The sequence below is a fragment of the Aspergillus terreus genome, genomic scaffold, assembly GCF_000149615.1.
Source record: "Aspergillus terreus NIH2624 scaffold_3 genomic scaffold, whole genome shotgun sequence".
Lineage (NCBI taxonomy): Eukaryota > Fungi > Ascomycota > Eurotiomycetes > Eurotiales > Aspergillaceae > Aspergillus > Aspergillus terreus.
The window spans coordinates 1,114,368-1,126,470 of NT_165926.1; the positions used below are offsets into that span (position 1 = coordinate 1,114,368).

At 55.1% G+C, this 12,103-nt stretch overlaps 4 protein-coding genes across 4 annotated transcripts; 3 read left to right on the plus strand and 1 right to left on the minus strand.

The window, feature by feature from the left end:
- Positions 1-193: 193 nt before the first annotated feature.
- Positions 194-3,644, plus strand: pld2 (putative phospholipase D (PLD); the record flags this gene model as incomplete). The annotated part of the gene is made up of 4 exons (XM_001211466.1): positions 194-373; positions 436-802; positions 858-1,001; positions 1,057-3,644. 4 exons carry the CDS (start codon positions 194-196, stop codon positions 3,642-3,644), a joined length of 3,279 nt encoding a protein of 1,092 aa, XP_001211466.1.
- Positions 3,645-4,718: 1,074 nt separating this feature from the next.
- Positions 4,719-6,729, minus strand: ATEG_02289 (uncharacterized protein; the record flags this gene model as incomplete). Its single annotated transcript, XM_001211467.1, has 3 exons — positions 4,719-5,816; positions 5,862-6,312; positions 6,425-6,729. 3 exons carry the CDS (start codon positions 6,727-6,729, stop codon positions 4,719-4,721), a joined length of 1,854 nt encoding a protein of 617 aa, XP_001211467.1.
- Positions 6,730-8,176: 1,447 nt separating this feature from the next.
- ATEG_02290 (serine palmitoyltransferase small subunit family protein) lies at positions 8,177-8,641 on the plus strand (the record flags this gene model as incomplete). The annotated part of the gene is made up of 1 exon (XM_001211468.1): positions 8,177-8,641. The coding sequence occupies one exon, from the start codon at positions 8,177-8,179 to the stop codon at positions 8,639-8,641; it is 465 nt and encodes a 154-aa protein (XP_001211468.1).
- A 1,239-nt stretch (positions 8,642-9,880) lies between these two features.
- Positions 9,881-11,552, plus strand: ATEG_02291 (rhomboid family membrane protein; the record flags this gene model as incomplete). The annotated part of the gene is made up of 3 exons (XM_001211469.1): positions 9,881-10,340; positions 10,410-11,428; positions 11,478-11,552. The coding sequence occupies 3 exons, from the start codon at positions 9,881-9,883 to the stop codon at positions 11,550-11,552; spliced, it is 1,554 nt and encodes a 517-aa protein (XP_001211469.1).
- Positions 11,553-12,103: the final 551 nt, after the last annotated feature.

Here is a 12,103-nt window from a genome sequence, read left to right on the forward strand (position 1 = left end):
GATGGAATAGCGGCAGCCTAACCCCATCAGTGGTGCCGTGTGTCTCGGGATGGCGGGGCAGCCTGATCACCCATTCGTCTCTCCTGAGTCCATCCATTTCAGCTGGGCCTGCGCTTTTCGTACATAACGCTCGTCCGGCCCCTCCGCCTCCTCTTTTTTCTTTTATCATCTTCTCATATACAACTCTCTGGTCATGTCGCACAGCCAGGACCACTTGGCCTATGGCCAGTACAACCCCGACGCCTCTCGCGGAGAAGGTGAGAGCATGAGAGGCCTTGTTGGCGACACCTTCAAGAAGCTACGTGAAACATACAAGACCCATCAGGGCCAACAGGGCGGCCAGGGGCAGCCGGCGAACCCGGGGTACCAGCAGGTAAGCAGTTTACCCGTTCTATACAGACCAAATACGGAATCTAACCCGCATACGCCAACCAGAGCGCCTCGCAAAACTACACCTACGGATCTGCCAGCCAACCCTCGAACCCTCCGTACCAAGATCCCCAAGCTCAGTTGCAGAACAAACCTCCCAAGCAAGATAAACTTTCCGGCTTGTTTGGGAAGCTCCAGGGCACGGTTGCGGATCTCGGTTCTGATGTCGCTCAGCGTTTGGGTACTGCTCTCGACCCACAAGCTTATGCGCAGTACGGTCAGCCTACCAAACCGCAAGCCGAGAATCGCTTCGGGAGCTTTGCGCCGGACCGACAGGGGAATGACGTGAAATGGTACGTGGACGGCTGCTCTTATTTCTATGCGGTGTCCAAGGCGCTGGAAAACGCCCGCGAGTCCATCTGGATCTTGGATTGTAAGTCATCACTATAGACGGGAGGGTCGGGGGTATTGTTTACTGATAGGCCTAGGGTGGTTATCCCCGGAGTTGTACTTGCGGCGTCCCCCTGCGAAGAATGAACAGTACCGTCTGGATCGCATGTTGCAGGCCGCCGCCCAGCGGGGTGTCAAGGTCAATATTATTGTGTACAAGGAGGTCACGCAGGCATTGACCCGTAAGTGAAGATCTACTGTAATGAAAATTGCGGTGATCTATACTGACCTTGACAGTCTCCTCTCACCACACTAAGCACCACTTGGAAGACATGCACCCTAACATCGCCGTCTTCCGTCACCCGGATCATCTCCCCGACCGCCAGGAGCTGACAGCTTCGATCACGTCCACCCTTGAGAACATGTCCTTGGATGCGAAAAGCCTTGCCAAGATGTCCGGTGATGCGTTGAAGGGCATCTACGGAATGCATGAAGACGTGATCCTCTATTGGGCCCATCACGAAAAGCTCTGCGTCATTGATGGACGCATCGCTTTCATGGGAGGATTGGACATGTGCTTCGGGCGTTGGGACACCAACCAGCATGCCTTGGCCGATGTCCACGGTGAGAATCTGAACGAGATCATCTTCCCGGGCCAGGACTACAACAACGCCCGTGTCCTCGATTTCAAGGATGTTGCTCACTGGGAGCAGAACCCCTTGGACCGTAAGAAGTCTTCTCGCATGGGCTGGTCAGATATCTCCGTCAGTTTGCACGGACCGGTCGTTGAGGATCTGCGCCACCACTTCGTTGAGCGCTGGAACTTCATCTACGACTCCAAGTACCAGTCGCGTAACGACTCGCGTTACACCAGACTTGTCTTGTACGGTCGACCCAGCTCGTCCACGAGCCAGCAACACGGCGGTCCCCCTGGTGCCTACCAGCAGCATCCGCCGTCTCAGCAGTCTGGAGTTCACCAGGCAGCTCCTTCGCCGTCCACGCCCCAGGGACATCAGCCCTACCAGCCCTCTCCCTCAACCCCATCCTCAACTGCAGGCGCCCAGCAACAGCAGTACACTTACACTGGTCAATCCTTCCCGCCGCCGCCCCCTGGACCACCTCCCTCTCAAGGCCAAGTGCAGGTATCTCCCCAAGCACAGACCCAAGGACAAGGCCAAACCCCGTATTTCCCTCCTCCCCCAACCCAGGCAGCTCAGGGGCAGCACTCTCAGACCCGCGGCGTGGAGCACGAATATGAAGGTTCGCGCGGATTCGGCGATTCTGACCGTGGCTTTGTTCCGCGTCGGTTCCGCGAGGATATCACCCACTATGGCAACAACCTGCGCGGACAACTGGCTGGCCAGATCCACCAGTATCAGGATCGTCTGACGACGACCCTCGGGCAGAGCCAGGGCCGGCACACCCAGCCCCGCGGCAACATGACGTGCCAGATCGTGCGCAGCTGCGCGAAATGGAGCAACGGTACGCCCAAGGAGCACTCTATCGCGGACGCCTACGCTGCCATCATCCGCAACAGCGAGCACTTCATCTACATCGAGAACCAGTTCTTCATCACAGCCACCGGCGACTCGCAGAAGCCGGTCCAGAACAAGATCGGTGCTGCGATTGTTGAACGTATCCTACGCGCCGCCCGTGCCGGCGAGAAGTACAAGGTCGTCGTGGTGATCCCTTCGGTGCCCTGCTTTGCGGGCGACCTAGCCGACGAGTCCACGCTGGGCACCCGCGCCATCATGGAGTTCCAGTACAACTCCATCAACCGTGGCGGCAACAGCATCATGGAACTCATCGCCAAGGAAGGCTTCAACCCGATGGACTACATCCGGTTCTACAACCTCCGCAACTATGACCGCATCAACGCCACCGGCGCCATGACCGCCGCTGAACAGCGCAGCGGCGTCAACTACGAGGACGCGCGCAAGCAGCACGACGTGACCACCGCCGGGCCCGGCGGCTACGGACCGGGCGCCCCCCGCATGGCCTTCGACACCACCGCGCCCTTCCAGCAATACCAGCAGGCCGCGCACCAAGTCTCGTCGCCGAAGTCCGGCCGCTGGAACAGTGTCAGCGAGTGCTACATGCTCAACGGCGCGGACATTCGCAACGTGCCGTGGGACGGCCCCGCAGAGACCGAGATCGACGCCTTCGTGACCGAGGAGCTGTACGTGCACTCGAAGGTGATGGTGGCCGACGACCGCGTGGTGATCTGCGGATCAGCGAACCTGAACGACCGCTCGCAGCTCGGCGACCACGACTCCGAGATCGCCATCATCATCGAGGACCACACGCCCGTGCAGTCGACGATGAACGGCAAGCCGTGGACCGCGAGCCGCTTCGCCGCGTCCCTGCGGCGCCAGCTCTTCCGCAAGCACCTGGGTCTTCTTCCCCCGCAGGACCCGCAGCGCCCAGACGCAAACTCCGAGCCTATCGGCGTCTGCCCTAACCAGTTCGACTTTGACGCGCCCGAGAGCCAGCTGGTCGCCGACCCGCTCGCGGACACGCTGCACAGCCTGTGGAACACGCGCGCGCGCACCAACACCGAGGTCTTCCGCAAGGTGTTCCACTCGGTGCCGGACGACACGGTGCGCGACTGGGCGTCGTACAAGGAGTTCTATGGGTACTATTTCAACAAGGCCGATAAGCAGGCGTACGGCGAGGCCAAGGAGGACCCGCCCTCGCGGTACGCGTATGGGCACGTCGTGCGGGATGACTTCTCGCCGGGCGTCGAGGGCGTCAAGGAGGTCAAGGAGTTGCTGAGTAAGGTTAAGGGAACGCTCGTGGAGATGCCGCTCATGTTCCTGATCGAGGAGGATGTGGCGGAGGAGGGGGTCATGCTTAACGATCTGACGATGCCGATCTACACTTGAGATGTGCGAGCCTAGCCTCCGTGTGTTCTTTATGTTTTGTATAGTCGAGTCTTATCTAGTCGAATCCATTGGCTTCGCTGATTCTTTGTTGCTGTACTCCCATTCGCATTGCGGAGGTGGCGCCCGTTGATATTGTTGTCGAGGAACAATATTACCCGAAGCGCAAGTATATCGAGTCCCGGCTTTGTCCGTCCATCACGCTTCAATATCTCTCCACCACCAAGATTCCATCCAGCCATATTGACATTCCCCAGAACAATATCAAGACTCACATTGATCCCCCACACAGCAAACCCTCCGTCCCCCATTCGCACCTCTCTCCGCATCGCCCATCCAAGGTATAAGAAGGACCATGCAGCACGCTCTTCGTCTCTCTCCCCATCACGAACAACTCCTTCAGATCCAATCAAGCTTACATTCAAACTCCTTTGCTTCACGCAAAACCCAACCAACTCAATCAACATGTCTCCCTCCGAAATCGCCCAGAACGTCGCCATCACCAAGGGTACGCCACACCACACACATCCCCATCTTTCTACAACGAAACTAACAAGAAGATAGCTTCCCCCGGCGGTGGCTGCGTTGTTATGTAAAGTCCCTACCACGGGCTCGAACGCCTCCAACCATGATCCACATTGACGCTCCTCTGTTGCTCCGCTGCATCCCTCGACGACAGAGGAACCGACTAAGATAGCGTCTACTACACGAGTCCAATACATGACCGACTGGCGGTTTCGATATCTCTCAAGCAATCGCTCCTTTTTACTTCTTGGCCTCGGGGATGGTGTGGGCGGCGCTAAATTGAAAACCCTGATATGATATGGCTGGTTTAGCCAGGAATGTGTTGTTTCACAATCTGTTTATTTCACTCTTTTACTTCTGGTCTCGTGTCCCGTGGTTGGATTGTTGGTCATGTCCATATAGCAATCTACGTATATTATCAAATGAAAGTTGACATTCTTTCGTCAGTCGGCCCTGGTATATCACTGTGTAGAAGGATAAGATGTATGCGTCATGTTCGTAATCTGTCCCTCATGTCTATGTACAATAAGGATGGCAATGCGCTACTGGAGACTAGGGCTCCGTCGCCTTCCGGATCTTGTCCACCCGCGCAATGTCGTCCGCACTCGGTTCTTGCAGCTCCGCGTCCGAGACGACAAAGGCGTCACCAACGACGTCCTCGACCTGCTCTAATGCGTGTGAGATCAGCTCCACTGACCGCGCCATGCCCGTGTGGCACATGTCCTCGCCAACAGCAGACTCGATCTTCCCGTCCCCGCCGTTCTGCGTCAGGTCGGCCTGGAAAGCGTGGAGCAGTGTCTTGAGCGGCTCGAGGAACCGGTTACGGAAAAATAAGTATGTCTTTCCGAGCTGGAGTCGGCTGCGAAGGTCTGCAGACGAAACAAGGATGTAGTACAGGTTGAGGGCCGCGTGGATAGAGGGGACCAGGCTTTGAGAGAACTTGATCCACGAAGCGACAATGTCGGAGGAGACGTTGAGGAGGAGCTGAGCGGGGTTGAAGAGCGACGGGAAGAGGACTGAGAAGTAGTGCGGATTGAGGAAAATGCTCGGTTCGGCGGTAGGGGACTCATTCACGGCTGAGAGGATTTCGTTCTGGAGCCAGCCAATCGCACTATCCTTGACAGTTAGGTAGTTTTCCTCTTCCAGGACGTTCCGGATGATCTTGAAGCGCGCCGTCGGCGACGGGTTACTGTGCACGATGATTCCAGGAATTTGCCGGACACTGCTGAAGTGTTGACGTGCGGTGCATGCAGTCAGAGCCAGTATGAAGTCCTGGAACTCGCGCTCGGTGGCTGGAGTCCCGATTGTCTTTTGCATCGAAAACACGGTTAGTGTGAGCAGAGAATCTAATAAAGCCTGCGGTTGCCCGAACGCGACGTCGTCCGGTGTGTTGTACCCGCCCACAAAATTGGCAAATATATTGGCGAGGTCAGGGAAGACGGCAATTGGAATGACCTGTCCAGAGGAAAACAATTCGGCCATCGCAGCGCGGGCTGCAAGGAGAAGGAGAGCGCCATGTCTTTCTAGCGGGATTTGGTCTGCTTTCTTGGGTAGTTCATCGAAATCAAGCGGGGGTGGTTGATTCTCTGAAGGTAGCGAAACAATCTCGAGGAGTAGCTTGTCCTCCAGGCCGAAATCGCGAGACAGGGCCTATAGAGTTAGACGGATTTAATTGAAATGGGACGAGAGACTTACAGTAATCTTTGCCATGATCATGTCTCTCTCGCGCAATTCTTTGCTTTCAGAAAAGGCTTCGGTCTGGGATTGCCCGCCAGGCATGCGTGTGCCAGGACGCAGCTTCTCCTGTAGTCTGATCGCCCAACACATGCCAGGATCCGTGGGGCTGGAGAAGCTCAAGAGATACGACTTGACAAGCTCGATCAACCCGAATTGCAAGAACCTACGGACCAGTGCTGGTTCTTCGTTGTCGGCCGGGGTTGTTGATTGACTTTCTGCCTCCGGGTCCGGCGCTGAGGCTTCCGATACACGTAACACAGATGACTCGCTCGCGGCACGGGGTGGAGGGGCGGGTCGTTTGGAGGGCGATACATCGCGGAAGAACTCAAGTAGAGACATTGTTGTCTCACTCGTTGGCATCAAAGTGTACGCTTCGAGAGCCGCTTGTAGAGAGGTGGCGATGAACCGACTGGGGGATTTTGTCTCGATGCGGGAGTGGAGGACGGAGAGCATGGCCAGGAGTGTGTTGAACTTGACGATGTGTGAGGGGAGAGTCTTCTTCTGTCCCGCACCGTCGCTACCCCCCCTCATCGTCCTCGTCCTCCGGTTGGAGCTGCATGAGCGCATCGGAGACACGTAGGATCACCTCGCGTGGATTACCGAGACGGGCAATGTCCTGCAGACATTCTGAAGACTGAGGGAGCATGGGCAGCAGCATCTGGACCAAGTCCCAGCCGATGTTGGTGGTCAGGGTCTCATCCTGGAGGAGTTTGTGGAGGACGGGTAGGCGTGCTGGCGTTAATTGGTACTCCAAGAGGGTCAGGTAGGTGAGGTAATCGGTCGCAGGCGGGAGAGCCTGGACGAGAGGGTCTTCCGACTCGGCCATGGTGGTCGAGATTGAGGGATGGACGAGTCTTTCTGGTTCGGAGATGAAACGCTCAAGAGGCCGCGTGGAGGGGAAGTTGCAGGAGAGGCTGCGTCAGCGGGGTCACGGGGGATGACATCATGCCCGAGGTTGCCAGCCACCACCAGTCCAAGATATATACCTGGTATACACCACGACATGGATACTGTCAATTGAAGTTTTCGGGTTTCTAGGGTCCATTCGCTAGGGAATACTCTGTAGCTCTGTGCACGATAGTACCTTGGCACGCTGGACTCCACCATACGCACTAGGTCGTGCTATGACTCCAAGTAGTGAACTAGCAGAGGTACCATACGATGGTAAACAATCCCTTGAAGATAAAATCTGGAAGATAATGGCTTCAATGATCGTGCTATTGCTCGGAATGCAGCTATGCATCACATGACTATATGGCACATCACATGACTCAACTGTCAAATTCAGAGATATACTCCGTAATGAGTTGGTCGAGAGAAAGACTCCCTCCCTGAAAGGATTGGGTAGAAACAACACTAGAGTCGGGAGGCGTGCGATCGCCTGCGCCGTTCATCCGTCACCCGGAACACGGCACAAGGGTTATGCAGAGGTCCATGCTACGGAGTACTACTCCGTCCCTGAGTAGCAGGTACTGAGTCCGCGAGACGAGTCAATAATCACGAATATGTGAGTGAGCTCGATCTGATAACTAGTCAGACAGAACTCAATCTCAGATAAGCGATATCGCCGTCAGATTATCTTCTCATGGAATTTTAATCCATGGAAAAAGAAAAAAATAAAAAGAAATAGAAAAAAAAGAAAACTCGAAAAAAAATCCCAAAACGGGAGTTGCCGATTAAACCGAACATCCGGGCCCGCTGATTGGCTGCACCACCGCCCTGCACATCCGCGCCCTACCGGATTCATTATTGATGACCTCTTCGTTTCTTTCCTGCTCTCCTGATATCTTTCTCCCCCATACTACGCCCTATTAATCCCTAATAATTAAATCACCAACCTCCTCCCTCTCCACCCTCGCCCCTCCTTTTCGTGCGTTCGCGTTGTTTCCCTGCCTCCGCCCCATCGACAGTCAGCTTAGTCCGGTTTTCCTGCCCGTTTTTTCCCCTTCCGTCTCACGCCGGTTCCGCCTTGTCACTCCTTGATCTTCTTCCAACTTCTGTCGGAAACCCGTAATACCACCAGGCGCAAGGGATAGAGTTGGCGATTTTTCTTCGTACCGTGTCCCTGGCCTCGAATAATCCTAATTTGACCTCCCATCTGCACTACGCGGGGGCGATTGCGACTGCAGCTCGTCCTCGTCCGCCAAAAGCGAGGAAGCGCATTGCCATTTCTCAGCAGTTCGGAACAGGAAGAGAAATCAACCTACTGCATCCCTTTTAGTCAGGTATCGCTCAGCATTGGTCCTTCCTCAATTCAACCATCAATCGTCGCCATGGCTACCGAGATGCAATCCTTCTATACTCCCTCGACCTCCACGCACATTTCGTCTCACGCTCCCGCGGCGGTCGATGAACTGATCAACAAGTACTCCTCCACCATGGCCACCGCCAATATTCCCGGATCCAGTCACATGGCCATGAAGAAACCGCCTCGAAACGTCCTTCAGCGTCTCGTCGATCGCGTCCGTCTGGAATACTATCGATATGAAGTCACCTTCGGCCTCTACGTCATGACCCCCGGAGAGAAGCTCGTGGCCAACTCGTTCGTGATCGTGGTCTTGTCCCTGCTGTTCTGGGCATTGCTTCTCTATTTCCCCGCGTTACTTTACCAGAAGCTGACCCGCCTCGTGTGGCTGTTGACGGGTCACAGCAGCGAGGAGATGGGTGCCGCCCTGGGGATCCTGGAGACACACGTCGGCTCGATATCGACCCCATTCTCAGCGGAGAATGCGCTCTGAGGGCATAATAGCACATACATGTTCCTGGCTATGCGGGATCTTGTCTTTCCTGGCGGTGATTCTGCCCTGGAGTCGATAAACAACTCTCCCGAGGCCTATACAGTTGGTGAGCAGGATATCTCTCCGTTCAAGGCATCGAACACCCAACTGACCACTGCAGAATCGATGCTTCTATTTTTATTTGTCTTGGCGTTCATACGGGGCGTTTGGGTTCTGGTTTATAGTGGAAGGCGCCTGCGCCGACCTAATGATTGGAATGGATGGACTGGGTAATGTGAGCACGAGTACCGCCACTGCACGGCCAATCACGGAGCACCCATCCATATGGGGAATCTTCTAGCGTGATTCCCGGTGACGGGGTTGAAACGGGCATGGTCGAGCTTTCTTTTTTTCTCATGGATGTTGTGACTGTATAAATGGGTGGTGATGAAGCGGACTTGGGAAGTGACCGACGGCGCCATTGTGGCCATCGGTAGTCGCGACTCTTGGAAGCTGGTCTCGTTGCGGTCCATCTGGTCATTCTCTCTGTCTTGATGGGATCGTTTTGAGCATATAGTTATACATTAATGCTTAATGTCAATATGAGCATGTACCGTGGTGTACATGAATAACCATGGTGTTTCCTCCTCTTTCGGAAAATGAATAGGAAGAAACATACTGTGACGAGGCCAGAGGCTTAGACGATGACGAGGAGAGGAACGACTCCACTGCAGTCGTGGGCAAGAAAAAAATCGGTAGTAACTACGTACTAGTAGTTAGTTATTGTAGCCGGCATGGAGGCTGACGACGATGATCAGCGGCCAAAAATAGCTCCACCCGCCAAAAACGCCAGCCTAAGCCCAACTTCACCACATCTTCCATCTCCTTCATCTCCCACGACCTTCGTTTCTCTCGTTGATGGTTACGTTTCCTCCAATCCATCAGTCCAGTCATTTCTTCCGTCGTGGTGGCCGCTGTCCGGTCCTTTGTTTACATCATTGATTTCCCCCGTTCGCCCACTCTGAGGCAGCTCCATTATCCCCTCAGATTCTGCGCCCCAACGTGGCCGTGCATTCAATATAAGGCTGGAACATCAGTCTCTGCGTGGACATCCTATCCGACTCTGTGACACATTCCTTCGTGACCCACGAGACTCGCCGTGCATTTGTCGACCTAAAAACTCCGCGAGATTCTCCTCCCTCCTCCATCATCGCGTCCTGTTGATCCTCCCTCCTCTTCGGCATCGTTTGCGCCTCCACGATGTCCGCCCACGACTATTACAACACTGGCTACAGCAATCATCCGCCGGCATACCAACAGGCCGACCCTCCCAGTCCTCACTCCCCTCCCGGTTACACAGGTGCCAGCACGCATCCCTACACGACCCCTGAGAATGATCCGCATCACCTCCGCTACAGTCAACAATCGCTAGGATCCGACAACGGCGCTTACGTCGCCGGTGGGCGACTAAACGATGAACACCAGTACGCCGAAAACATACCCCTCAAAGAACACACTGCGTATTCGAACGGTCCGCCGCCGCCGCACTGGATGCAGCATCCCACGCAATACCCTCCCGACCCTACCATGGAACCCCCCATGGGCCCGAATAGCCGACGAAAGCAGCGGAAAGGATTCTTCAAGAAGAAGATCGCGTGGGTGACGTACACTCTGACGGTGGCTCAGATCGTGGTTTTTATCGTGGAGTTGGTGAAGAGCGGTATGTCCGACTGCAAACTTGACACATCAAGGTCCAACTTCCGCTGGATAGTCGGCTAACAAGTGATAGGACAACTCACGGGCTCGCCGATTGAGACGAAGCCTCAGTTCAACCCGATGATTGGACCGTCGGCGTACATCCAGATCAACATGGGCTCGCGGTACACGCCGTGTATGCGAAACGAAAACAAGGTTCAGAACTCAAAGATTGAGTTCCTGATGCCGTGTCCCAACTCCACGACGAACGCCTTGGAATGCACACTGTCCGAGCTGTGCGGCTTCAACGGCGTACCCAACCCAACTGTGAATGGCTCGCTCGATGCGAAGCCCGCGCCCAACCAGTGGTGGCGCTTTATCATTCCCATGTTCCTCCACAGTGGAATCATCCATATCGGCTTCAATCTACTAGTTCAGATGACGATGGGTGCAGATATGGAGCGGATGGTGGGTTGGTGGCGGTACGGACTGGTCTATTTCGCCAGTGGCATCTGGGGATTCGTGCTAGGTGGAAACTACGCCGCTCCGTTTGAGGCCTCCTGCGGCTGTTCGGGCGCGCTGTTCGGGATTCTCGCCTTGTACATTTTGGATCTTTTGTACACATGGAAGGACCGCGCTTCGCCAGTCGTGGAGCTGGTCATCATGGTCCTCGGAGTGGGCATTTCGTTCGTCTTAGGACTGCTCCCCGGATTGGACAACTTCTCCCATATTGGTGGGTTCGTCATGGGTCTAGCTCTCGGTCTGACCTTGATGAGATCGCCCAACGCGCTGCGCGAACGTATCGGACTGGCCCGGGCCCCGTATGTGGCCATGAGCGGCGGGGTTGCGTCGACTTCTGAAGGGGAGACCAAGCCGGCGGGTTCGAAGTCCTCATTCATGGACTTTTTCAAGGCCCGTAAGGCTGGAACTGCTACGGCAGACAACCCCGGTCCGGTGGGCTTCTTCAAGGGTCGCAAGCCGCTGTGGTGGGCGTGGTGGTTGGTTCGTTTGGGCGCGCTGGTTGCCGCCCTGATCGGCTTCATTCTCCTTCTGGTGGACTTTTACAAGTACCACGAGTCGAACTGCTCGTGGTGTTACCGCCTGAGCTGCTTGGTATGCTTTCCCCCTCTTACTGGTTGAACGATAGCTAACTGGTCAATAGCCGGTCAAGGACTGGTGTCAACAGGGCATGGAGCCATACAAGATTACCACGACCAACTCTACGAGCGGCAGTTGATCATGCATTTATTTCTGGTTTCTGACGAGTGTATTTTGGTTAGAGGATTATATGACTGTTCATTTATCTGTATACACCATGTTCGAGGCCTAGGCGTCTATGAATGCCGAACGGTAGAGAATGTCTAGTCTGACATGGAATATTCACGATTGTCCTGATATCTCCAGCTGTATACGGAATACCTAATTCGTAGCTGTGTGAGGCTGTGCCTGATGCACCGCCACCGCTAGCTAAATATATCCGCTGCTTACGTATAACCGGATTTCGGTGATCGGCCGGAGATCGTTGGGTGCCTTCGTCTTCATGAGCATTCTTTCGTTCCGCTGTCTTCTCTCCCAACTCATCCCATCGCTTGCAGTCAGTGCTATCGTATCTTTCTTTCGTTCGCGCATGACCTTTTGAGCCTCCCTCTGGACGATCTGCCTGGAATCCCGGCCAAAACCCGTAATCTCCGCGATTGTTCCACTTCCAACCTTACGAGCCCATCGCCATGATTCAAGCCTCGCTTTAATTCATCGTCTCTTCGAGCCGTCACTTGGCTAGACCCTGTG